General features: G+C 45.3%; 2 protein-coding genes across 3 annotated transcripts; one reads left to right on the top strand and one right to left on the bottom strand.

Moving 5' to 3' along the window:
* LOC135250503 (general transcription factor IIF subunit 2) lies at positions 1 to 24,444 on the top strand. Of its 2 annotated transcripts, XM_064326834.1 has the most exons (9): positions 1 to 199; positions 1,186 to 1,259; positions 1,596 to 1,614; positions 1,904 to 2,048; positions 6,160 to 6,195; positions 21,515 to 21,596; positions 21,987 to 22,086; positions 22,312 to 22,455; positions 23,818 to 24,444. In XM_064326834.1, the coding sequence occupies exons 1-9, from the start codon at positions 134 to 136 to the stop codon at positions 23,935 to 23,937; spliced, it is 786 nt and encodes a 261-aa protein (XP_064182904.1). In that variant the 5' UTR covers positions 1 to 133; the 3' UTR covers positions 23,938 to 24,444. The 2 variants fall into 2 exon arrangements, with proteins under 2 accessions (XP_064182904.1, XP_064182905.1); XM_064326835.1 differs by lacking the exon at positions 6,160 to 6,195 and having other exon boundaries at positions 4 to 199.
* LOC135250504 (BTB/POZ domain-containing protein KCTD4-like) lies at positions 14,147 to 16,248 on the bottom strand. Its single transcript, XM_064326836.1, has one exon. It carries the CDS (start codon positions 15,816 to 15,818, stop codon positions 15,042 to 15,044), a length of 777 nt encoding a protein of 258 aa, XP_064182906.1. The 5' UTR covers positions 15,819 to 16,248; the 3' UTR covers positions 14,147 to 15,041.
* Positions 24,445 to 27,209: the final 2,765 nt, after the last annotated feature.

Raw genomic sequence — 27,209 nt, 5'->3', positions numbered from 1 at the left:
TTTTTGAATCTTCAGAGCCACCGTATGAGTTTACAAACCGGCACTTCGTGTGGGCATATACAAAACACAGGCGGTTTGGTACGCTAATTATAAATCCTTTTGAACAATTATAATAATAAGCAAAAAATTAGGCATGTCTGAAAAAGGAGAAGTCGACTTAACTGGGGCTAAGCAGAATACTGGTGTCTGGCTTGTTAAGGTGAGTGTTTTAGCTTTCTTTCACATGTAGCTAACGTTAGCTATGATTGTTCTCTCATTAACTAGCTATCGTTAGCTAGCAAGCTAGTTTTCTAGCCCAACTGGCTTTACTTATCATGTTCTAACTATCTGTCATTAACTTGGCAAGATAACCAACGAAGCAATTTCGTCGCGTTTAGGACAAACACTGTTTTATTTAACTCATTATAACTTGTTGCTAAGTATCCCTTTTGCGGCCCGTGCATCACATGTCATGTCGAACTGGGATAACTGGAGCTATTAGCCGTTAAAACTAGTAGCTAGAAAAGTTTATGTAATTAGCTATTTGCATCAATACCTGATTGATTAGCCCTTTGAGAGCGCTATGAGTAAGCAGTTGGTTAATATACTTCGCATATTTGAAAAACATGGTTGCAACTTAGCTTGCTAAGAAGCTAGGCATTAGTGTGCTTAGCCCTATTAGCTAGCTGGGGTTTAAACCCCCTAGACCACAGAACTTGAATTAAAGTCGAACTGCATATCCTTATTCCATAGGCTTGGATAACTGTTCCAGTTTGAATGCAGTTCTGTGGTCTAGAGGTTTAAACCCAGGTTTAGACTCCAGCTAAGCACACTGCCATTGACCCTAGGTGTGCACTTCATTTGTCTTACCTAGCCGACTAGCTACAGACAGGTCAGATTGAACCTATCAATATATTACCTATAACTAGTTAACGTATAAGTTGGGTCACGTTTCCAGAAAGTTTTGTTTGATAGATAGGTAGCTACCTGGTGACTGACATCCCAGTACATTATGCCACTCTGGTCTAAGTTTATGGAATGTTAACAGCTCTGCAACGTTTTATACCTGGGATCTGTTTTCAAATCGTAGATGCGTTCTTTGTTCGTTGCGTATATAAACTGAAGTTATGGCAATCCAACATACTGTAGTTTAGTTAGCTAGCTAGTTAACTGCTGCACTTCATTGATATTATATCTAATTCATAGGTCCCTAAGTATCTGTCACAGCAATGGAACAAAGCAACGGGAAGAGGTGAAGTCGGAAAGCTCAGAATCGGAAAGTGAGTACAAACTTTGCATTTGCATGTTTTTTAAAATTTTTTAAATATTTTTTTCAAAGTTATTAAGGTATATTAACTCGCTAGATGTTTATTTTCTTTTGGTTCGCTGAACATTTGTTAATCTGTTTACATGGTAATGGTGTATGCTGTATGCAACACCACATGTATCATACATATTTTCACTATTGTTAGCATACAAATAAACTAAAGTTATAAATATTTATTACAAATATGTACTTTTTGGTTTGCTAGAATGTAGCTGAAAAGAAATTGTCACAATGCATGTATTTTTTAACAAGGTCATTGATCTCTATCTGTTTCTTTGTTTTATCAAAGGAATCAAGGAAAAGCAGAGGTAAGACCCCAGTTTTGGCTGATAATGAAGTGTGGAGTGAGTTTCAGTGCTTTGTGTACCACTGCGTCTTAATTGAGGACAAGTCGACTGTGTTTGTGGCAGGCTTTTTACGTTTTGCAGTTTAGACCTATTTTAGGATGAGTCAAGATTGTCCCATTCCACAATCTGTAGTCGTTTGGTAGTACGGAAGATGTACGTCTGGCATGCGCTGGTGTTCTCCCTCAGAAATTGATCAGGTCTGCGTGCGGTGGTGGCTGAAGGTGTCTTCCCTCTGTGTTCCCCTGCGCAGGTGTCCTTCACGCTGAACGAGGATCTGACCACCATCGACACCATCGGGGAGAAGCCGACGACCGTGCGCGCCCCCCGGGAGCATCCGTTCACCATGCAGACCGTGGGGGGCCAGACCCTGGCCGTGTTCACAGAGTCCTCCTCAGGTGAGAGCCCAGGTTCGACCGCCGCCGATGGTGTCAGAGCAGGCCCAACTGTTGGGCTCTGCAGTAGTGGTTCTATAATCCCAGAATGGACAAAACCGTTTGGTTCTGCGGTACTGACACTAATAATCCCAGAATGGAAATAACCGTTGGGCTGCTCAGTGCTGACACAAATAATCTCAGAATGGATGTAACTGTTGTGTTCTGCAGTACTGACACTAATCCCAGAATGGACATAACCGATGGGCTGCTCAGTACTGACACTATAATCCCAGAATGGACGTAAACGTTGGGTTGCTCAAATCTGATACTAATAATCCCAGAATGACCGTAACAGTTGACCTGTGCCATAAGGCACTGGTCATGTCAGAATGAACCCAACACTTCGGTTGTGTTGTACTGATACCAGGACTAAAACAGTCCTTGAAAATCCGGAAACATCCTGGAAAATGGTCACACACACACCACTGTCCTTGTGAAGTCAGAGAAAATATTCCTAAAAGGAACTCTATGATGCCAACAATGCGAAAATGGACTTGACAGTTAGACTGATGGTGCGCGTTGCACTTGGCTCCGGAACTCAGTGATCATTGGCTTTTGTGGCAGATAGACTATTGAAATAAATTAGAAATGACACCACAGCACTCCAGGACTATACTGGCTATTGACGATGTTCAGGAGAAGCCTAATTGAATGAAATAGGGTCCTCAGGCTCTAATTGTCCCCAGAATGGACGATGAAACCCTGAAAGGTGTGATGTTTGCCTTTATGGTTTAATTTATGGTTTTTTTTATGTCTTTTAATTTCATTCTGTAGTACATTTTTAAAACGGCGCAAAATGCAGACACAGTGCTGTTCAGTAAAGGAACTGAGATCTGCAAATACGTCCACATTTTCGCAATGTGCTGATTGGAGTATTCATCACAGCAACTGGAATGCAATCTCTAGAGACGTATATGGGGACATAACAGAACAGCGGAGCCTATTATTCCCGGCAATGACTTGATTTCCGCTGGAACACGTGTGGAATGCCAATTGTTGCTTTCACTTTTTTTTTTTTTTACTTTTTTCAAATCTTCTGGATTACGAGCTTTCTGCCAAGCTTTCACAAATGACAGGTATTGATTAAATAGTTGCTAAGCAACCGGTTTTTCTGCAGTTCTGGCAGCGAATAGGGGCTTTAGTTTTTTTTTTTTTTTACAAGCCTGCTTAGGTCTGAGGCAGTTTTCAGTTGGTGCGGCTCGCAACGAGAACACTTGGGCAGACGTGCCCAGATACGCCGAACCTTCGCGGTGCAGGACGCAGGAAGCGCGTTTGCCTCGGCAGTGCGGGCGAATGCTTTGTGCGGCAGACGTTCTTTTTGACCGCAACCGCAAAACGAAAGGTTTTTCTGCCTTACTTATTTCAGGAGCGACGTGGTTCCCAGCTTGTAACTTCAGTCCCCCGGTGTGTGTTTTAAACGGCACGTTCTGGGGAGGACCGCCGAGCTGTTTGACCCCATTTTCTTTCAGGTCTCCCCTCTACAGCTGTCAAAGGAACAGAACTCAGCCAGAGTGCCTCAGTTCCCCTATAGACCTGACAAAATCTTCAGAATCATTACAGGGTCAGGTGTAACTGTAGCGTGTCAGCTCCCCATTCCCAGTCATGCACACTGGTACATTCAGATTTGATTCCTCGTCGATGGAATCGGAAACCATAATAAGATGAACACAAATGCAAACACCCAGTCAGAGATTCAGCGTCAACAGCCCTAAAGAACAGAGACTGTGCAGATGAAAATAAAGGCCAAAACTGTCCGTCACCGTCCTTTTTGAATGTGGGGTTTGATACTGTCTTCTCGTCTTAACTGAACTTTTTGACTTGCGGAAGCTGCTCGGAGGTAAGTGTGGCCTGGCGGGATGGCTCTCTCATCCGAGGCTCGAACCCGTGCTGTAATTTTGCTGCTGCAGTAATCGCTCGCCTGGGCTCTCTTCGTTCCACGCTGGAACTCCAATCAGGTGACAGGGGGGCTGTTCAAACTATCCAACGCGTTGATCGCCGCTTTCCCTGGCAACTTTCTGCTTTTAAATGCTAAGATAATGTGAGTTTATTTTGGTCTGAATGCACATATGGTATTTACAGTCACTAGCTGCAATGGAGTGGAGAGGCTGGATACAGTTATTGTCGCTGCACATAGTTACAGTCATTAGCCTGATCTTGCGTATATTCTCCATACTGTGGTGCGATAGGTGTTTCGTGAGATGTATCATTACATGGTCAAGTTTTTATTCAGTACATCTATTTATGCATTCAGCTGTCGGGCAAATCTAGAGCCACCCATGTCTAAACTTTGTGGTTTAAGCATTGGCCGATGTAGCTGGAGTATTCCAAGTACGATCGCACAGAAGATTTTTTCCCATTCAAGATTCCCATTCAAGATTTTGTGCAGTACCTCCAGCCTTCATGTTGCATTCCAGCTTCTTGGCCCACTACTCTGCAGCGCTTGAAATAAAAATGAAAATCTATCGCATTGATTTACTGCGCTTTTAACATTTCTAGAAGCTTCCTTCAGCGTGTGCAGGTTAGACTAACTTTGGGCCATTTTGTAAAGTGAGTCAATCTCAGGGTTTAGTGAAAATTCTATAAAGGCCGAGGGCTTCCGCTCAGATCGTTTCTGAGGTGGTAACAGAGGCCGATTGTGCAGGGACCTCGCTGTGCGGATTCTTCGATCTGTACCCCTCGTCGAGCGACCGATAGCAGGCAATGGTGTGGCTCGTCCGAGATGTATGAAGATATCCGAGTATGCCCAGTGCAACTCATTTTTCAGCCTTTAAGCGGATCCACCTTTGACCTCTCATACCGTAAGTGGGCAAGCTAACATTTCTTTCAGGATGTACATTGGCTTTGCTTACAGTTCCTGGCAGGTAAATTGTCAAGGCTGCAGCTTTTATATTATTATACACACAGCTTTGCCCAAAGGAGGACGTTTGATTGGCAGTCGATGCTCACTTTGGTTCTGGTCCGTAGGCCGTCGCCATTAGAGTTGCTTGCGCTGGATCGCTCAGCGGTGCTGCCGCCATTTTGAACGCGCAGCAGACGAGTCGACTCACTCTCCTCTTTAGTTTCCGACGATGCGCGTGCCACGCGGGTTTCGCGGGAGTGTCTTTCCCCGCCGCAAAGCCCGGAAGCTTCCGGAAGCCGCTTTCGATACCTTCGCTTACCGCCGCAGACTTGCGCACGGAGCTCCCTGGTTACGCCGGTGTTGCCCGAGACCGAAGCGGGAGGCTGCGGAGCAGGTCGCTGCTCTCGCTGGGAGCCGAGCTTTCGGTCGAGTCCGCGTCACGCTAACTAGGGAGCTCCGTAGGCCTCTGACTGTGATTCTTTCTCTGGCTCCGCCTGCCGCTCTTCGCGACATCGCCTCGCTGTGACGTGCTTTGGTGATCTCCTCTAACGGGGCTAAATTCTGTGCGAGTGGCAAGTGAACTTAACGGCGTTTGACCCGTGCAAATGCATGACTTCCCACGCTCTGTTTTAACTGCTCAACCTGTGTTCTTTGTTTCCTCGATTGAATAGTCAGCCATTTTTTACCTGGAATTGTATTCAGGTGGTAACCGTAGCTAAAGGAACCGTGGGTTAACCGAAACTCTGCGGTACAAGTGCCACCACTGCCATGGCTTTTTATGAAATTGCCTCACCTTTACTTAATGTATCGTTTAATGTATCCATTCCACCGTGGAGCAGTTTGAGCTCCGTGTTCCCTTTTAGGAAAGGTGCTCTACAGCTAAAATTCATCACCGAACATAAAACATATTTCTACTTCAGTGAAGAACACTTTGCAGCGTTAAAACAGAAGGTTGGGTGTTTAATTACTTTCGAAGTCATACCCTCTCGTCGTGGGCTTGTGTGAAATGGCTGGAATGGGTAACAGCGGCCGTGTTTGGGCAGACGAGGGGGGGGGGGGGGGGGGTTTTGGAGTGTTCTTGCTTGTGTGGCGCCGTGCTTTGTTTGCTCGCGCACACGCGTGCGTGTTTGTGTTTGCGTGTGCGCGCGTGTGCAGCGCAACCCTCGCTAACGCCTGGCTGAAGGAGTCCCTGTTGTCATATGTGAATGACCGTGGCGCGTTCTCCCCCTGTAGGCCAGTCAGAAGAGAAATCTGACGGCGGAGTTCCAGGTGAGTTTCTTTCCCCTCCCCCGCCCGAGCGCTCGGGTCCGGACCTGACCCCCCACCCCACCACCCCACCCACGGGGCTCAAAAATGCTCCAAATTTAGGAACTTTTTCTTCCTGCAAAATTGAGGTGTGCAATTGGGGAAATACTTGAGGAGCACAGCTACTAATTGGGATGTATTAGTGCGTTTTGAAATCTCGCAACTTGGGAGCGAGTATGCTCCTTGGAAGAAAAAAAAAAAAGCGTTAGCGTATCCCCCGCAGTCTGCCTTCGCATCCAGAGTCTGATTGCTGCTGCCTTTCGGGCCCGCCCCCCCCCCCCTCTTCAAATCACCGTCATTTAATTGAGTTTCATTTTTTGACACGGCGGTATAATTACGCGCGGAAAAAATAGAGAACAAAAGGCCGCTTACGGATCTGGCGCAGTCCTCCGCTAATGATAGCAAATTGAGATGTGCCGTGTTTTCTCCGTCTGAGTCACGGGCTCATTTATTTAATACGCTTGACCTTCTCCAGCGTGACAGTGACAGCGCAGTGGCAAGCGCCGTACAAACTAAGCTCACCGAAAATCCCGCTCGCGCCATGCAGCTAGGCTATTCATCCGGGGCCAAATGTGGCCCATTATACACTTACCGCTGGGCTTTTGATCGCTGAGAGAAAATTCCCCAGAATATTCAGAGGCTGTGACCGTGTCTGCCCCTGCACGGTGTTTGGCATACCTTCCACTTGGAACTGACTAATAAGCAATAGCTGCGTGTTTTCTGCTGACACCAACCTTGTTTACGCACATATAAATTTAACATTCTTCACACGTTGGTTTATAAATAGTATGTGGAAAGTACTTGGCGTATACGCTGTGAAGCGGTTTACATGCAAGTGAAAGTGCTGGCAAAGGGTCTGTAGAAAGACTGGCTCCCCAGAATCTGGAATTGAACAGCTCTGCCTTGTGTGCTTAGAGTTAGTTAGAAGGCCAAACAGCCCCCTCAAACCTTACGCGTCTGAACCTTACAGTCATTGATACCCACAGCCCGATTTACTTAAGACCTTTAGCATGCACAGAACCTTTTCAGCACACGTAAAACCAATAGCCAGTGATTGGCCACGGTACTCGTTTCGCACCAATCATTGGTTGTTTTATTAGTTTTGCTTGCGCTACAAGGTTTTGCACACGCTGAATGTTTTGGCAAACCGAGCCCTCGGTCTTTTGTTCTGCGCGTCGAGTTTCCGCTGCTGGGGGGACACGGTGTCGTGTTCACCGGTCAAGTCCTCCTGGTCTGCCTGTGAAAGTGAGCTCAGGTGGCGAAAGGAAGGGGCACCAGCTGTCGCCGCGCGCGTCTGCAGGGAGGCGGGTGTGTGTGGCGGAAAGCAGCTCAGGTTCTGTAATTTGGTGTGGGGGGTTTGGGGGTTGGGGTGGGCATCAGTCACCCCCCCTCCTGCCTGACAGCTGGAACTCTGCCTAGCCTGATTGGAATGGCACAGATAAATTACCTCCTGGGAAAGCTGGATGCTTCTGCTAGAAGTGGTGTTAATAATAATGATAATGATAATATTAATAAGAATTGGAATACAAAAAAAAAAAATTGTAGTTAAACTGTCACTTGTACAGCACTTGTCAGACCAGTAGTAAATATAGTTGCAAGCAGAAATTATAGGGTTTCAAGCTCACAAAAAGAAGACAGAGAACACATTATGACCGACAGACAAACAAATACAGAAAGGTTTTTGTGAGGATTTGGTAGGCAGTTGGTAAATTATGGTTAATTTTGTGTTAAGACATGACCTTTCAACAGCTTTTTTCTGACAACTTTGCCATGGGATTGTAGTTGGTGTGACAACTGAATTTCCATGTGTGGGATCATAAGAAATCATCCTGATTGCACTCATAACTTCATGTTAGCTGACTGTTCATGTGTTAGAGATTGCAGCTTTGGGATTTGAACCAACCTTGTGCTTTGAAGGCCACTTGTCCACTGTGCCACTCCCCAGGTTAGTGTGCTTGGAACGTGGAGGGGGCTGTTGCAAGGGGTGGAGTGTCATGGCAGTCCAAGCTATATTGGAAACGTGAGAAAGAAGGAAAGGAAACATGGATGTTCAGATGATAAGAAAAGCATGTCTTTGAGCAAACGAGTGGTACACTGCATGCCGACGGATTGAATTTATTTTGCCCTTTATCTGTAAATCCCTAGATGCTAACAATAGACCGGCATTTGAAAAAGCAGAGAAACATCAACAGTGAGATCAACCCCGAGGTGAAGTCTTCCATCAGCGGAGGAAAGGACAGCCATGAGTGGCATTGTTATGTCATTTCGAGAATAACAGTTGCGTTCTGAAGTACAAGTATTCCACTGGAAAAAGTGGACAATGTGAAATTTGCATACATTTTTACACAAGCATGTAATTAATGGGGGGAAGGGGGTTCTGCCAGCTCAACAGCTTCGACAGAGGTATGTGCAGCAGACCGCTACTTTGCATAAAAGAAAAACTCTAGAACTGATTGAAATACCTGACAGCATGTCTGTGGTCACCAACAAATCAGCAGATGGCAAGGACAATTAATTAATTAATTAATTTTTTGCATATTTTGTTTGTTCTTCAAGGGAAATCCCTCACAACCGAACTGAAAGCCCTCCTTGCTGAAACGGTGTGCCTAACTGCTGTGAATTACTCCTCAGCTGCAGATGGCATCAAGAAAAGCTTATTGGATTGTAACTGATTTTGACTGCATTTGCGTCTGACAATGCAGCTTACATGTTAAAAGCATATAAAGACATCCTTAAAAGCTTGTTGCTAAATTCAGTGCATTCAACTTTTAACGCCTACTCAGCGAGACTGTTTGGTCAACTAATTGATTCCCTAAAATTGACTAACTTGTGGCCACACAAGTTTTTAAACATTGTCCAAGCCGGAAGATGTGTTACATGGAGCAGACTGGGAGCTTGATTACCGGGTAAGGTTTTTCTCTGTCAATGAAATTCCCCCTCTGAACCATGTTGGCAGTTGGTATTCTGCTATAGCGTACCATTTAAAACGCATCCTTTTTTATCCCAGATTTGTGGAAATGGAGATGGATATCGCACCAAACACCCAACCTCCAGGCATTTTTGAGGCATAAGGGTTTGGAAACCCAGCTCTTGTTAATTGTGGGAAAATGGGAAGAGTCTCATGGACATGATCCTGTGGTATGCAAGTAGTGACATTGGAATCCAGGAAACCTATAATAAAATTGAAGAGCTTACAAATAAATACTGTGCATTTGCTCAGCTGACGCACAGCACAGACAATAAACCACCTATACGTCAAGAACACGCTGCGAGAAACTCTCAATACATTACAACCCTGATCAACCCTGTTTCTGTCAACCAACTCACAAGTTTCTTAAGGCTGTTAGGATTTTTGATTCCAAGCAAATGTGCATGTTCAATGTGTCAACCTCCCACTACACTCGATTCCGGGTTTTGACAAAAACTGTCAGTCCGAGCTGGGAAATTATACATTATTTGGACAGCAATACAGCACTACTATGTCACTTACAATTAAAAAAAAAAAATGATTTAACCTTTTTGTGCAAGTTAAATGTTATATAACTGCTCTCGTTTTTAATGTGGGCATTTTCCACTACTTCTAACAAAAACGAACATGCCTCTGCCTGTACAACAGACAAAAAAAAAATGCTGCAGAATGTTCATGGTAGTAAGGAATCAAATTGAATTTAACAAGTGAGTGTCTCTTGTAGACATCGCTGTCAATCGTTGTCTGTGCTTAATTAGTGTCAATTACTTTATCCACTTAGATGATTGGGGTGGTGTAAATGGGATAAATGTTTGAGATGGGGCTTGACAAAGTGGCTATCGGGGCCTCTAGCTGGTGGAGGACTGAGGTACCATGCAAGAAAACAAGGGGAGACAATCTGGTTGTCAAGTCTTTAGTTTGATGAATACTGATCGAACCATATTGAAAGTTTTATATTGTCAATTCATCGGACCAATTATATCTGGATATTTCTGTGTACTGCACGCTCAGTTTTTGATGTAGTGCTGCTTTTGAGGTTTATGACTGAAGGACAGAAATAATCTTTTTATCGGCAATGTGGGAGGACAATGTCACGAGATCAAGTTTGAATATTACATTTCCATGTGTGGGATCAATGAAGTGTGACTCATCTCTCCATTAATCAACCTCAAAGGCTTTTACTGATATCGACTCCATCGTGATTCCGCTGGCAGCTCATGACATGGAGACGGTAACAACAGTCCAAGCTATGTTGACAGCCTCAGAAAGAATATAATAGCTTTCCATTAGTCAATTTAAAAATGGCTTTACAGATATTGTTGTGAGAGTCTAGACGTAAGTTTTTAGCTTGATCGAGATTGATCAAAATATATTGGAATTAATCTGACTGATTGCATCTGGAGATCTTGGTCTAATGTATTCCCGGTTTTCGCGATTATCATTCTACTTTTTTGTGTATTTGGAAAAGTATCCCGGCTGCTGGAGAAGCACTGCCCAATGTCTGACTTCTCATTTATTTAACAGTATTGTATTCACCTGTTTTTAATGTAGTTTGCACAGATGTGGATGTCTGGCTGTTGCCACGTTCCGCCATCACCACGATGGCCAAGCATAGCCTACAGCGTGGAAGACAGAGGATGCCTCCCAAATCAGTTTGTCTCCTCCCTGACTGGGATACTGATTGCGTCCTATTGGAACTTTATTTTGAGTGAGAGGCGGCTGATTTGTAAAATTATAATTCATTATTAAGCTAAATTATTTATTTATTTGTTTGTTTTTTTTGGCGGGATTTCTCTCCACATCTTTTTTGTCCCTCTCCCGCCTGAACTGGCTGACCGCCTGCCCCAAGTTCCTGACCGAGTCACAGACATGTGAATTCATTAGAAACTACTAGTAAATTTCCTTGGCGAACTTTAGCTGACGCCACCAAATCCAAGGTTAGCTCTAGTTCTTTAACGAGCCCTGTTGGCTTGTTTTCTTGCTTTGCTGTATCTGAGCCACTACAGCGGCTAGCTAGCTAGCAAGCAAGCGACAACCACTGCGCTGTTCTGTAACCACACCCACCCCTCTCAACCTCAGAAAAGAGTGCCACGCCCAGAATCATCCGGAACACATTTTAGAATAACAAATACCGTTAAAGGTTGCATGAATTTGCATAAAGCCTGAGATGACCAGTGTAGCATAGATATGCCTTAGCGTGGCTATTTTATAATATTTTCAAGACCGTGTTGTATGGTTCATTGTAGTGGTGCGGAGTTGTGTTTATGCATTTTGCTACCAAAGTGATTTTCTCTACATTATGCATGCTGTGGGCCGCAGGCTGCGGAACGCCGCCGTAAATTCATAAACGAGTCTGCAGCCGACCCCCCCCCCCCCCCCGCGGGTCAGACGCACAAGCGAGAAAGGAAGGGGTCGATTTGCGCAGAGACGCGTGGGGGGGACCTCCTTTTCGCCCGTTTGAAACGAGAGCCCGCCTGCCTTCCCCACCCCACTCCACCCCCCACCACACCACCCCCTGCGAGGGCCCGGCTTCCCGCCGTCTGTCGGTTGGACCTCCACCAACCGGCGCCCAGGCCTAATAAACTCCTCAGTCTCTCATTAAAAATGAATGGGCCCTGTCTGCGGGACACGGAGGTTTGAACTCGGCGCTGCCGAACGGCTGCGCCTGCGGAGGCCTCCAGTCAGCCAGCCCCCAGATTCGTTTAGCCGGTGAGGTTGCAGATGATTGAATGAGAAAACAAAGACAAGCATAGAAAGAGGCCCCACCTGAGTGGGCTGTAAAGATCAATAGATAATGACGATACATGGCGCTCTTTGGTATTGGAGTGATGATAAATTGAAAAATTGAAAGAAAAAGCGAGGCACTCTCCTATAGATCACACTTAATAAAATGCCTTCATTCTGTGCCGTGCGCTCCAGTGAAGTAATCATACAGAGCTCGATGCGCTTCGCCTTCGTCAGGGAGCCCACTGGATTATGGGTTTTAATTGAGGCTGATGGCCTCTCGCGCGCGGGCGTGCGGCCCCCTCCCACGCGGGCGTCGGCGCGCGTGCGGCGGTTCATTATCCGCGTTCGGACGGGCGGCGGGCTTGAGACGACCTTTCTTCCGTTAAATCCTTCAGGGATTTTCATCGATAGCGCTGGTCGAGGCTCGCGCTTTAGCGACCGGGCCGTGCGTACGAGCAGAACCCAGCCGCGAAGGACTGGGAAACCAGGGAGGGGCGTTCGCCTCCCCGCCCCTCCGGGGTACAGTTTGAAAGCGCTGTCCCGCTTTGATGTTACCTACCGTTATCGCGTCGCGTTTCCCCGCGCAAACCCCGGTCGGCTGCCTGCCGCCGCGTGAGAAGAGCGTCGTTTATCTTACGTCTCTTACATCGTCGGGGCAAAATCGCGAGTGTCCAAATGGGGGCACTGCGACGTGGCCCTTTCGACATCGGTTCACTTCTCAGTACAATGGTCGAGTGAGCCGTGGCGATGGACGACGTCGAGCGCATCGGAAAGACGGCGGCAAGCTCGCTTCGTGCTTTGCTCGACACGTCCACGGTCAAGCGAAGGCCTTGGATCGCTTTGTGAAAGCAACAGTTAGAAAGAATAAAAAAATAAATAATGCAATGACCCACTACCAGAAGAATCACCAACCGTGGGAGGTTTTTGAAAAGGTGTTTTATAATGGGCACAATAGGGGGTAGTACATCGTGGTATGTATTTATCTACCCAGAATGAGATGTTCCTGTTTCTGGTGAAGGTTTCTGTGTGTTCTAGGGATGAATAAGAATTTCATATGCACAAATATGATAGACTAATATATTAAATTATAAATATAACCAGCGTGCAGTGCCTAGGTTACAGGTTCCGTTCTCAGGTAGGATGCTGCTAGTTGTGCCCTTGTATTTAACCAGAATATTTCCAGTAGTATAAATGGATTGTATGTAAAAACAATGCAAGTTGCATAACTCACCCAGGGTACGAGCATCTGCCTAAAATGTGAAAATAAGACCGCGGCTGGTGTGCACTGAATAACATGTTGTGTAATATACGTACACACACACACACACACACTTTTTTAGGTTTGCTATTGTAATGTGCAGTTTAGAGGTCTTACAAATGTAATCCTCTCAGCACTCACTTTATTTTCTGTTGGTTAAACTTGATGTGATTATATGAGTGAGATCTTGACTTTCTTAGAAGATCATTGTGATTATTCCCCAATAATTGTATTGCTGAACCTGCCATACCATGGGTTGTTAGAGACTTGGAGCTCTTGAAGTTTGCGCTTATGCTGTACCCAAGTCCCATTCCAACTGGGTGAAATTTTTGGGGTCTGAAATTCATATTTCCATCAATTCTGTTGTTCCTAGTTAATCGGGAAGAAAATCACATCCCTGATATGAAAGGGAAATATTATCCCCCCCCTTGAAAACTTGCTAGAAGAATCTGTTTGAGTACATTCAGACTATTTATCTGTGGTGCGCTTGCAAGCAGCAGCGAATGCTGTTTTTATTGAATAGCAGTAAGCGTACGAGAACATCTGTGTTGCCATGTCCTAGTTTGAAATGGGAGGAGGAATTCTAGAAGATGCCAAGAACGCTGCAGGAAACAATGAGCTTTTTTTTTCCCTCTGTGGGGAGACTCTGGTGTTAAAATTAATGCTATTCCGTCCCTCCGTGCGGCACACATTTTTCACACTGAAGTAGCCTACATAGCCGTAGTATTATTGAAGGAAAACGTAGGCTACTATCTGATCAGTAAATGCTGTCTACATAAAACTGCCACGATGCCACTCGAATGAGATGGGTCTCCTCAGTCGACACGCACCAGCCACAGATTAGCGAACGTATAATGCCTGGATTAGAAAATGACATCCCAGATATGAATTGGCAGCAGGAAGCTGGCTACGTAAACACAGAAGTGCTCCCTTTTCTAAAAATGAATTTTCCAGACACCATAAACCTTGTCAGACACGCTTTATTTAGTCCCTGAATAAACAAAAATCGTTAGGAGGAGGAGGGGTAGGAGACAAAGTGTGGTGCAGCATTTGTAACCGTCGGCTCTGTCGAAGCTCACAGAAGTCTCTTAAATGCGCGGCGACGCTGTTTTTAAAGTTGACGTGCGTTTGTCACCGTTAAAATAGCACCCAGGCTTCGCTCCAATTGGCTGAAATGCAAAGCAACCAGGTTTTGCGACACTCTCCTACAGACTCCGTATCAGATTGAAGCAAAGACTACAGCATCTACCTGTATCAATCACATTTTATTTTTTGTAAAAGCCACAAGTCCATAACACACATTGAGGGGCACTTTACACACACAAATAGCAAAATAGCTTCAAATGCAATAATTATCACATTTATACATGCATTTCATAAAACCTTCACTTGGTAAATCCCTTTAACTGCAGAAGTACCGTTTACATCAGGTATGTCTAGTTGAGTGCTGCTTATGTTGGTCTCACTATGAACGGGCACATCAGATTTTCCGTATTGTAACTGTACGTCTCTCCTGGGAATCATTGGATAAATATGGACAGCAGCACAGTATTGTAAATTCAGTGTGTGAAAAATGTGAGAAATGCTCGTCAACCTGTGGCACATCTCCCCTTGCGGAAAGAATCAGAGGACCTGACCGAAAGTAAAGGAACACCGAATCTAAACACAGGCGAGACGCGCACACTGCCGATACACATATACCTGCCTTTTAAACCAGCGGAGCCAGCTTTCGGGTAAAAGAAGGAAACGCGGCGGAATCGAGCGGAAAGGCGCACCCCGAGTCTCCGAGGAGCCGTCCTGACGGGGGAGCATCGGGCGAAGGAAGGGCGTTCGCTTGAAGGGGGGGGGGGGAGGGGGTCACTTGACAAAGTGCAGGGCTTCGCTGTGCAGGACCGAGCCGCGGCAGCTGTCCAGGCTGGTGACCAGGCGGTAGCCGGCGCGGAGGGCCATCATGACGGTCTCCAGCTTGAGGCAGTCCAGCGTGCACACGAAGGTGTTGTCCTCCTTCAGCACCAGGCGCGCGCCCATCTCCGACTTGATGAAGTGGCGGAACTGGACGGCGTTGGACGAGACCTCGAACTCCTCGGGGAAGCCGTCCATGCGGCTCTTGGAGACCTGCACCAGGCGGCCCTTGACCCTGTCGATGAAGCCGGCGTCGCTGCAGTAGATGCGGAAGCCCTGCGAGCGCTCCGAGTGGTCGGTCAGCTCCAGGAGCGCCGGCTCCAGGCGGGCGGCCCGCCGCTGCTCCCACTCCTCCACGGCGCGCGCCAGGTCGCCCAGCCGGTAGAACTCGGCCTCGCGCCGCAGCAGCTCCGCCTCCCTGAAGTCGTCGGGGAGCACCAGCTCGCCCAGGCGCAGGAAGTTGAGCACGTGGCGGAAGACGGGCCCGTCGCGGTCCAGGAAGGCGTTGCCCGCGCCGTCCACGTGCTGGACCGCCCGCTTGCCGCCGACCACCTCCTCCAGGAGGGAGCCCGGGTGGCGGGCCAGCGTCTGCCGCTGGGCGGCGTACAGGTAGCCCCCCACGTTAAGCGTGACGGTGGCCGCCGACGGCTTCTTGAAGCTCTTGCTGGGCTGCAGCAGGTCCGGGTTGATCTCCCTCAGCTCGCTGTCCATCCTTCTGAGGTTCCATTCCATGCCCGCCGTCTCCGCCACTGTGCCCCGGGCCTCCCGCTGCTCCCTGCTTTGTGTGTGGAGAGAGAGAGAGAGAGAGAGGCGTGGGCAGGAGGAGAGTGAGAGAGGGAGAGAGAGAGAGAAAGAGAGAGAGAAGGGGAGAGAGAGAGAGAGAGAGTGTGTGGAGTGGAGCTCTGCTGAAGGGGGCGGAGCCAGCTCGCTCAGCCTCCGTTCTGAAGGTGGGATTTAATTACCACTCTGCCCGCTCACTGCCGCCACAGCCGCCGCTGCCTGTACTGATGCATGGGAGCAATTAGCGCCTCTTTCGCTAGCTCTCTCTCTCTCTCGCTCTTTCTCTTTCCTGCTCTCTCTCGCTCTCTGTCTTTCCTGCTCTCTCTCTCTCTCCTGCTCTCTCTCGCTGTCTTTCCTGCTCTCTGTCTCTCTCTCCTGCTCTCTCTCTTTCCTTCTCTCTCTCATGATGAAAAGGATACTGGACCTGAGAGTCACGCGAGCCACCATGGGGGATATGGGGGGGTGGTGAGGAGGGGGTATTGGGAGATTGCGGGGTGCAGACCTACTATACTAATTAGGAGGGGGAAAAAAAAGAAAATGTGACGCACACATACAATACTCTGTGTTTTTCCCGTGTCCAGCGCGCTGACGCGTTTGGGCAAAGGGCTGGCGTTATATTTAGAGCAGCAGGGGCCCCCGTCTCTGCTTTTCCTGATGTTTTATTCACTGCGGGATATATCTGCTGAATGATCCGGGCAATTAAGACCCCGCAGAAGCAACGCCGGCTGGGCTGGAAATGTTTCAGTTATCAGGACCTTTCCTGTTCGGGTACAGCCAGGGAAATGATGTGTCTACTTAATTAACCGACTATCATTCAGAGGAAATGGTGCCCTAGTTAAGAGCAGCTGGTGTGGAACTAAATACTTTTATCTGTGAAGATAAAGATGGGTATTTATGCTTGAGGGTACTGCGTAATTGGCGTTCTATAAGAGGGGAAAGGATATATAAGCAGAATTTTGTTAGGGATATAATTAAAATAAAGCTCCATAATGTTTGGGATAAATACATTTTTTCTTTATTTGGCTCTGCACTCCAGTTTAGATTTGTAATCAAACAATTTGCATGTGGTTAAGGTGCACATTCTCATCTTTTATCTAAGGCTATATTTATACACTTGGGTTTCAACATGTAGAAATTACAGCACTTTATAAACATTGAACCCCATTTCAGGGCACCATAATGTTTGGGACGCAGGTGTTTCTGATTAGTCACGTGTGTTCAATTGCTTCCTATACGACGGCTTTTCATATCAATCAATCAATTAATCTTTATTTGCGTAACCCATTTTGTACTACTGAATGAAATGTGCTTTTTATAGGAAACATCCATAAAAATGTGATCAAAATGGCAGAGACGGCAGGTAAATAAATAGAGAAATTAAATATTAATATAGAATGAATGTTCCTAGGTCAAAATGAGGCTAAAAATGTGGGTCTTTGGTTGACGTTTATAAATCTCTACTGTTTCAGCTGCCCTTCGTGTGGGTGGGAGACTATTCCAGAAGCCATACGAGCTGAAAGCACCTTCACCTTAAGCTTTAGTCCTGGATTTAGGAAATATTAAAAAGGGAGTCTGAGAATCTGAGGGCTCTGCTAGGAACATATTTAGGAAGCACGTTAGCAATATGTTCAGGCACAAGTCCATGGACAGATTGAAAAACTAATAAAGGAATCTTAAAATCAGTTCTAAAATGAACAGGTTACCAGTGTAAGGACTTTAACACAGGAGTAATGTGTGTTCTCTTCCTGGTTTTAGCTCAGACTCCAGCAGCATTCTGAATGCTTTGTAACTGGCCTAATGTCTTTGTAGGAAGCCCAGAGTGTAGTGTGTTACAGTAGTCAAACCTGCTCGTAATAAAAGCGTACATTCGTTTCTCTGCGTCACCTTGTGTGAGAACGGGTCTCACATTAGCAGTGTTTCTCAAGTGGTAAGAGGCACTTTTGGTCACGTTCCAGGTATGCGGCTGAAAGCTCAGATCGCTGTTGAAGATAATACCCAGGTTTTTAGCCGGAGTTTTGATGTTCTGTGATGGTGGCATAAATTGTCATCATTTTCTCTCAGTGTGCCTTAGTTCCAAATAGCAATATTTCAGTTTTTTCCTTGTTTAACTGAAATATTTGCCATCCAACCACTGGGCAGCAGTGTAGTGTAATGGGTAAAGGAGTTAGTCTTGTAACCTAAAGGTCACGGGTGCAATTACCAGGTAGGAGCAAGGTACTTAACCAGCATTACCTCAGTATATATCCAGCTGTATAAATGGATGCAATGTAAATGCTATGCAAATATAGATAAGTATAGATAAATATGAATGAGAGCGTCCGCTAAATGCCTGTAATGTAATATATTAATGTCTGTGATATAGCTCTCAATGGAGCAGAGATCATCGGGCATGGCTGAGATATATAGTTGGATATCATCAGCATAGAAATGGAAGCTGATGCCATGCTTGTGATTGATGGTCCCGAGTGGGAGCATGTACCGGCGAAAAAGGATGGGGCCTAATATTGAACCTTGAGGCATGTCACAAGTAAAGGCAACTTTATTGATGAATGTTACCCCAGACAGACAAATTAATTGCGGTTAGAAAGGTAGGATCTGAACCAATTTAAAACTGCCAGAGCGGCCAACCCACATATTGAGTCTATTTAAAAGGATCTTGTGGCCGACAGTATCGAAGGCTGCACCAAGGTCAAGAAGCACCAAGATCGAGAGTTTCTTCGAATCAAGGTTGGTTCTATGCATATGCAATGCATAGCGTGAAAATGCATAGCGTTAAAATTATGTAAAAGTATATTAAAAAAAAAAGATCTTAAATAATTTTAAAAACAGTGAAAAGTATTTCATAGCACATTAAATGGTTTTTCACTGACAACATTGCTGCCAGTTTAAAAAAAATTTTTTTTTACCGTTATTAGTAGTTAAACTGCAAAAAAACCAATGAATTGCACTTCTGCCTGTTTTACAGCACTTCAGATGACGAGGAGCATACTTGAAATATACGACCCTCAAACACAAATCAGCTTCACAATCTGCCAATGTTACACGGCTAGAGTTTGAAGGCACACAAATACACGGCAACAGGAAAGCAAAATAAAGAGTGGTGTATTGAAGAGCAGGACAAATAGGCAAATATATGGAAGAATAGATACCGGGCTGCATTCTGTCAACATTTGTTTTTTGTCTTAAAAGTAAAGAAAGCTCTTCTTCAGATTCAGTTTGGTGAGTTTTTGCGATTGAACTCAACAATCTGTTTTTAAGAAAAATAAATCTTGATTTGTTGTTTTTTTAAAATTAAATTTTAATTAAATTTTTAATTTAATTTAATTTAATTTAATTACTTTTTTTCTGCCTGGCCATTACAGTTTTGACGTGTGGTGAAGGATATTCACCACAAACCCCGAATGGCAGTTGCCTCATCGCCCTCCGGTGACCCTAGCTGGTTGATTAGGCCCTGTGGTCTGCTTGCTAAATAGTTTCCCTTGTGGGCTGTAGTGTGAAAAGAAGCTGGCTTTGCAGAATGCCGGTCTACACTCTGCTGTGCACTGACAGTGGGGATCGCAGCAGGAGTGCGGATGTAGCCTACACAAATGGCCATTCCAAACGGGTGGAAAAAAACAAAAATATTTAAATACTGTAATAATGTTTTATGATCTTCGCTAGCTACGTTTACCATGAATGATTATTTCCCTGTAAACAGCGTTCAAGTTAACACTTATGTTTTGCTTTGATATTGACATAAAATACAAATAAATGTAAAGATCGTCCTCAACAGAAATTATTTTTTAATGGATGAGCGACTTTGCGCATTATAGTAATTTGGCATAGATAGCCCATCCATGTAGATTTTGCCTAGAGATGAAATTTACTGGCAAATGTGCTTGACACAACAGTTGGTTGGCTCTGGGTAAAAGCATTCAACAGGTGTCCTGTCATTGCTCTTTTGTATACGTTGTAATGAACGTTAAGGACAAAGCGTCCTACATAAATACTGAATGTAACACAGCCCGAAAAATCACATCAATCTGCCTAAAATGAAGGGAGGGGAGAGGAAGGGAAGCCTGTGAAAATTGTGTTATTGAAAGATGGACTCTGCAGTGCATTTTTTATGCTTTTAGAGATACTGTGGAGAAAGAAAAAAAGAACACTTGTTGGAGGTTGTATATGATAACCTGTGAAATGGTAGCTTTGCTTGACTTCTTGCAATGATTTTTTTCTGTACTGATACACAGTGTCCCAGGTGTGTTACAGAAAAGCCTCACAGGCATACAGATGCAGGTTTAGAAATGTATTCATTTTTTTTTTTTTTTTTTTTTTTAACGTACTGGAAATAATCTCTGCACCCGTACCCTTTTGCAAACTTGGCAGTCTATGGGTGCGGGTTCGTTTGGCGGCTCGGGACGGACCTGCGCGAGAAGAAACCCGCGCAGATCGCGCAAGGGTTCGAGGTGTCTTCCAGCCCGACGGATATAGCCTCTCTGCCCGTCCGGATGGCGGTGTGAGTCAGTAGCCAGGAGATGGGCGTGCTGCGCTGAAGGTGTGGGCGGAGGGTCTGTGCTGCGCGGGGCGCGTAGGAGGGAGGCTAATCTACTAGATAGAGTAGCCTTGGGGCAGACCGAGGGCAGAGCTCGCGCATCACAGGAGGGGGCGGCGGCTATCCGGTCCCTTGAATCCGCCTTCTCTCCCTTCCGTCAACTTCCGACTCCCATCGCCCAAAACAAGCTAGCGCTCCTCTCCCACCCCCGCCAACGAGCCCCTTTCCTCCCAACAAACTCTTGCGTAATTCCACCAGGCTGAGAGCTTGTTTTTTAATGTCCGAAGGGGAAGCGTGCCACGTGCCTCTACGGTGTGCTGCAGTTTGTGGCCGTCGACTCCGGAATCTAATTTTAACCGAGGAATTAAGAGGAACGACCAGCCCCGTTCGTCGTGGAGCTGAAACGAGAACCGCGCTCAAAGGCCTCGACCTCGGCCAGAGAAGGCTCCCGGGCAGCGGTGAAGCAAATGGCCACTCGAGCGAAGCTGAAGTAATGACGGCAGTGTCGAACGCACACGCGTGGGCGTGTTTATGGAACTCTCACGCCAAGTGCTACCGCTCCCATAACATAAATTGATGTGAAGTGCGTCCGTTTTAAGCACACGCGGTGATTAATGTTCGTTAGCGGGACCCGGCTCACCGAGTTATCAGCGTTAAAACGCACTCAGAACGAACGGTCTAAATTAAGGCTAAAAGCTGCGCTACAGTCGCTAACCGTTATGCACACGGGATGGAAGGATGCTTTGGAGCTAAATGCTCTTGACGTTTCGAGTGCTCAGCAGCCTAGTTTGTTTGCAGAGGCAGAGTGTCGGACTCTCTTGAACACTGTGAATGGAGAAACGAAGGCTCTTCTGTAAGGAGTGGACTTGCGCCCTGAAGTGATGAATTTGGCCGCACGCCAGGCTCGCCTAGGCGACTTGATTTTGACTGCGCGTTTTATGGTTCGTTTTTGTCGAACAGTCGTCTTACTAGGCCTCCCTAGGCCTGTCTGCAGAGGGTGACATAAAATACATTTGAAAGACCGTCCTGATGAATATCCGTTGTTTTTAGAGGCTGTAAAGAAGACCCGTAGGGGAAAAAAAACAAGTAAATGACTGCCTGTCTCTTTGTTTTGAAGACAAAGTAGCCCTGGAGGGAGTGGTGGTGCAGAGGGCCGAATGCAGACCCGCGGTCAGCGAGAACTACATGAAATTAAAAAAGTGAGTATGGGCAGATTCCTCACACAGCAGCCATTCAGATTGCCATTCCATTGTGTCGTTCCATTCCAACGCAGCGGTTTCCCTTAGCAAATCGGTGTCACGTCAGGGGCGACATAGCTCAGGAGGTAAGACCGATTGTCTGGCAGTCGGAGGGTTGCCGGTTCAAACCCCGCCCTGTCCTTGAGCAAGACACCTAACCCCTAACTGCTCTGGCGAATGAGAGGCATCAATTGTAAAGCGCTTTGGATAAAAGCGCTATATAAATGCAGTCCATTTACCATTTACGTAACCGATGGGCCACGTGATGAGTTTAGCCTCTGATTGGCTGAAACTCTTCCTGGGTAAATTTGTGCCGGCTGAACGTTCGCGCCGCCGCTCTCCCGTTTACAGACTGCAGATAGAGGAGTCGTCCAAACCCGTACGCCTGTCGCAGCAGCTGGATAAAGCGGTCACCACCAACTACAGGCCCGTGTCCAATCACCACTACAACGTAAGAGCGCGTACCGTACTTATATACACACACTTTTTCACGTGCACATTTTTCTCAACCCCTCTGCGTTCGCGTCTTGTTTCGAAACCTTTTCACGTGTGCCTTTTCTCACCCTCTGTGCACGTGCATATGTGTGTGCGTGCGCGCGCATGCATTGTGTGTGTGTGCACGTGTGTGCTGGTGCGTGTGGGCGTTTGTGCGTGCGTGGGTGGTGTCCTTGTCCAGGTGGAGTACGAGAAGAGGAGGAGGGAGGAAGGCAAGCGCGCGCGAGCTGACAGACAGCAGGTCCTGGACATGCTTTTCTCTGCCTTTGAGAAACACCAGTATTACAACATCAAGGACCTGGTGGACATTACCAAGCAACCGGTGGTGAGTCTTCCGGACCTATTCAACTTCTCGTCTCATGGACAGCCCACTCCAGGCACCAAGCAAACCCTTTAAATTTTCTTTAAAAAAAAAAAAAATGTTCTTCCCCTAACCCAGTGGTCGTCAGCCCTGTTCCTGGAGCTCTATCGTCCTGTGGGTTTTCACTCTAACCCTAACAAAGCAGGCCTCATTGAACGGCTAGAGATCTCATTGAGCTGCTAATTAGTAATCGTATCAGGTGTGCCAGATTAGAGTTGAAATGAAAACCTACAAGATGGCGGATCTCCTGGAGCTGGGTTGGTTACCACTGCTCTCACCGTATTCGCTGCCGCTAAAACCGCCGCTCTCGGCCCAGGAGGGCGCGGACGAGCGCGCGCTCTCCTCCGTGACGCTCGTTTTCCCGGGCGCGGTCCACGAGGCGAGCTCGCGCAGACGTGAGTCGGAGGAAGACGCTACACGTATGGTTTGAGGCGACCAGACCGCCAGGGCGCCTGATTGATTAGCTGGGGCTGCTGGGGCGCAGTGAGCTGCGGTCATCTCGGGCCAACCGATTCCCTCCCTCCCTCCCAGGGCGCTATTATTCGCCAGCGACCGGTTTAAACCGGCTCAGCCAGGATTTAATATCAGACCGTGGGCCCAATCCACGCGCTTGGAAAAGTGCCTAAACAGGATGAGCAACCCAGCCGCCCCCAAATATTCTTTTTTTATTTTTGTCGAAAAATGTAGATTAGCTGCTTTGCAAGTTTACTGGCTTGGAACATGCCAACTGCACCTTCTCTGCGATGCCACTGCTCTTTTGCATCCTGATGGTAACATTATGTTCGCCTCTTCGTGAATCACTCGGGATAAGAAGCATCTACCGAGTGGCCCTGATGTACTGTAATAAGCCAGAGCATATTGACAAGACAGAAATTGTGTTGTAAAAACATCCACAATAGACGCCTTGTGGCCAATGTAATGGAGTAGAAGGCATTCACTTACAGTTATGACAAAACCGATATCCTGTCAAAAGCATCGGTCTACATAGCCATTTGGATGCTTTTATAATTGCATGAGTGAAACTAAAGGACATTTTAATATACTCATCATTTAATATCAGATACATTTCATAAGTATACAGTATCCTGGGGACCCCTGTCTATGCTGGTTCTTGTTACAAACACAATTGCAATCACAGAATTTTAGCAACCCGTTCGATGTTCGTATATGCTTTTCATGTTTTGAGGGATTATTTACTTATGGATACTTAATCCGCATTACACCGGAAATAGCTGTGCATGCTGTGAAGAATGAAAGTCTCAAATTCATATTGTTCTTACCCCCCCTCTCTACCATCTCTCTCACTCTGTCTTTCGCCTTCTGCAGACGTACCTGAAGGAGATACTGCGGGACATCGGCATCTACAATGTAAAAGGCACGCACAAAAACACATGGGAACTGAAGCCGGAGTATCGGCATTACCAGGCGGAGGAGAAGAGCGACTAGCCGTGCCCTCGATTAGCTAGGGCACCGTGCCCTCTGAGGGGCTTGCCCTCATTGGCACTGCCCCCTCTTCAGTGCCATGCTAATTGCTCGCTTTTGTAGCACTGACTGGCATTTCAATTTATTATTCTGTTTTTTTTTTTTTTTCTTCAACTGTTAATGAGCTGATTCCCATGGCCAGAGACATTGTGACTGCGAAGGCAGTGCTTTCAGTCCAAACACTTTCTGGCAATTTCTGAGGGAAAGGATAGCTGTTCATCATTATCATCTTTTTTTTTTTTTTTTTTAAATAATGTTAAGTACATAACAATAACCATGGTCAGCTATAATTAGTTATTGTGTGTCTGTAATAAAGGAAGGTAGTGTGATTTTGGCATTTATATAGAGTGTATCCATGTCCAGGAGTACGTAAGACATTTATTTGTCATATCATCGATGTTTTTTTTTGTATGGTTCTTTAAGGAGACTCACTTTGTAAAGTAACATGTCCAATAAATGTTGTCATTTGGAGTCATTTTATATGGTTTTTAAAACTGAGGGGATATTTTCAGCTCAAGACTTGGATCAAGTAGTTTGCTTCAAGCTACATGTACATTCTTTAAACAAATGAAACCCCCAAGTTTGTAAATATTACATGAACTTCTGTCTTATCAGTTTACATTTATTAGCTCCTGTGGTTTGTATTTTCCAGGGTAAAGTTACAGTTTCAAGAAAAATTTGTGAACCCTTTGGAATTATGTGGATTTCTGCATTAATTTCTCATTAAATTTGGTCGGATATTCATCTTAAAGTCGCAATTAATAGACAAACACAATCTGCTTAAACTAATAAAATACAAAAAATTTTACTTCTTGTCAATACTGAATGAATAAACATTCACATTCTAGGCTGGAAAAGTGTGAACCTCTAGGCTAATGACTTCTGCAAAAGCTAATTGGAGTCAGGTGTTCCAATCAATGAGATGAGAACTGGAGATTTGGGTTGGAGGTGCCCTGCCCTATAAAAAAAAAAAAAGGCACATGAAGTTTGGTTACTGACCGAGTCTGCCCTTCTCAAGATACATCTGGTCATGACAACCGTACCCTGATCAAAACAATTTTCAGGGGACCTAAGAAAAAAACTACAGAGATGCATAAAGCTGGAACATCTACAAAAGTATTTCTAAAGGCCTGGGTGTTTATCGATCCACAATAAGACACGTTGCCTACAAATGGAGGAAATACTGTACTGTTGCTGCCAGACCTCGGTCAAATACGTATTCAAATACTTTTCTATGCTTTACTGATCTTGTCTATTGTATTGGAACCAATGAAATACTGCCAAAAAGTGCAAACCCCACCTTCTGGTCATATTGGCAGGCTCAATTACACCAGGCAAGATCAACAGAGCACAGAAAAGTATTTGAATCCAAAACAAATACATATTTGACCCAGTTCTGGTTGCTGCTCTCCCTAGTAGTGGGCATCCTGCAAAGATCACGGCAAAAGCAGAGAGTGCAATGCTGAAAAGAACCTTAGGATAACAGCAAAGGACCTGTAGAAATCTCTTGAACTTGATAAAGTCTCTGCTCATGTATCCACTTATGAAAAACACTAAACAAGACTGGTATTCATAGGAAGACACCACAAAGGAAACCTCTCCAAAAAAAAAACATTGCTGCACGTTTCAAGTTTGCAAAAAAACACCTGGATGTTTCACAATGTTTCTGGGACAATGTTCTATGAATGGCTGAGGCAAAAGTTGAACTTTTTTGTAGAAATGCACAATGCTATGTTTGGAGGGAAAAGGCAGTGTTCACCAACACCAAAACCTAATTCCAGCTGTGAAGCATGGTGGAGGAAGCATCCTGGTTTGGGGCTGTTTTGTTGCTTCATGACATGAATAGCTTGTGATCACTGAGGGAACAAGGAATTCAAAATTGTATCAAGAAATTTTTAATGAGAATGTCAGGGTAGCCGTCTGTCACCTGAAGCTTAATCAAAGTTTGGTGACGCCAAGAGATAATGACCCAAAATCAACGATAAAATGGTTTAAACAGAATAAAATTCATGCTTTGGAATGGCCAAGTCAGAGTCTTGACCCAGTTGACATGTTGTGGCTGTTCATGCAAGAAATGTCAATGAACTGAAGCAGTTTTGTAAGGAGAAATTCCCCCCAACCTCTGAAAGTCTGATCAGTAGCTACAGGAAACTGTTGGAATCTATTGCTGCTAAAGAGGTCCTACCAGTTACTAGATACAAGTGTCAACTTACTTTTTTCCAGCCTGAACTGTCAATGTATAGACAATGTGTTAAATAAAGACATGAAAAAAGTGCAATTGATTGTGTTATTAGTATAAGCAGAATGTTTGTCTAATATTGTGACTTAAATGAAGATCAGACAACATTTAATGAGCAATTAATTCCGAAATCCAGGTAATTCCAAACGGTTCACAAACTTTATCTCGCAACTGTACTGAAAGCCTCTTGAGTCAAATCATTAATACGTGGACATTACACTCCACGTTGAAAGGTACTGCCAGTTCATTTACATTTGAACTGATACTGGTTACAGTGAAGCAGTCATTTTTAGGTGTGGTGCATTTATGTGCAAATACATTGTTGTATCATGTTATGTGGAGTGCTATATACATTTCCTGTGTCAATGTAGGTTTAACACTGAATAAGGGTAATGGTAATATCAGATGCATTTTCCATTGATAGCCAAAATGGGGTAGTCAGGCTTGTAGCACACTTGTGTTCCAGTTCCCAAATCAGATCTCCTATAATAAGATTAGTGGTGTCTGGTAACCTGATTAAAAAAAATAAAATAAAAAATCAATGACAAAATGAGTCCAGGCAGATGTTGAGTGATCATGTAATCATGTGGTTGCATTCCTATTGCTATAGAATATTTTAAATGGATACTTTGTTTTGGAACATGTAGTGTTCTCATAATTCAGGTTTACCTGAAAAATCGTGTTTTTTTTTTCAGATTTGTGATGTACATACAAATTTCAGTTTGCAACCAAAGCGTGCAAGACGTCCATCACGAGGGAAAGCAAGTCTTTTGTCTCCTGTGGTGTATGAAACATTTATGAAGCTAATTCATTCCCAAACTTGGAAATAAAAATTTGGTTATACTGCCACCATGAGGCCAAATTGAATGAGCAACACCCACAGCCATCTTGCATACAGTTGCCTGAGTTTTTTGCACTCATTTTGGATTTCATATAGAAACAATCAGTGCAACGAAGGGCTTAAGCACATTCTATGCTTGGCTACCCCATTATCAGA

Source organism: Anguilla rostrata, chromosome 3 (genome assembly GCF_018555375.3).
Source record: "Anguilla rostrata isolate EN2019 chromosome 3, ASM1855537v3, whole genome shotgun sequence".
Lineage (NCBI taxonomy): Eukaryota > Metazoa > Chordata > Actinopteri > Anguilliformes > Anguillidae > Anguilla > Anguilla rostrata.
Note: the sequence above shows the minus strand (reverse complement) of the source record. Positions and strands in the feature narration are given on the sequence as shown.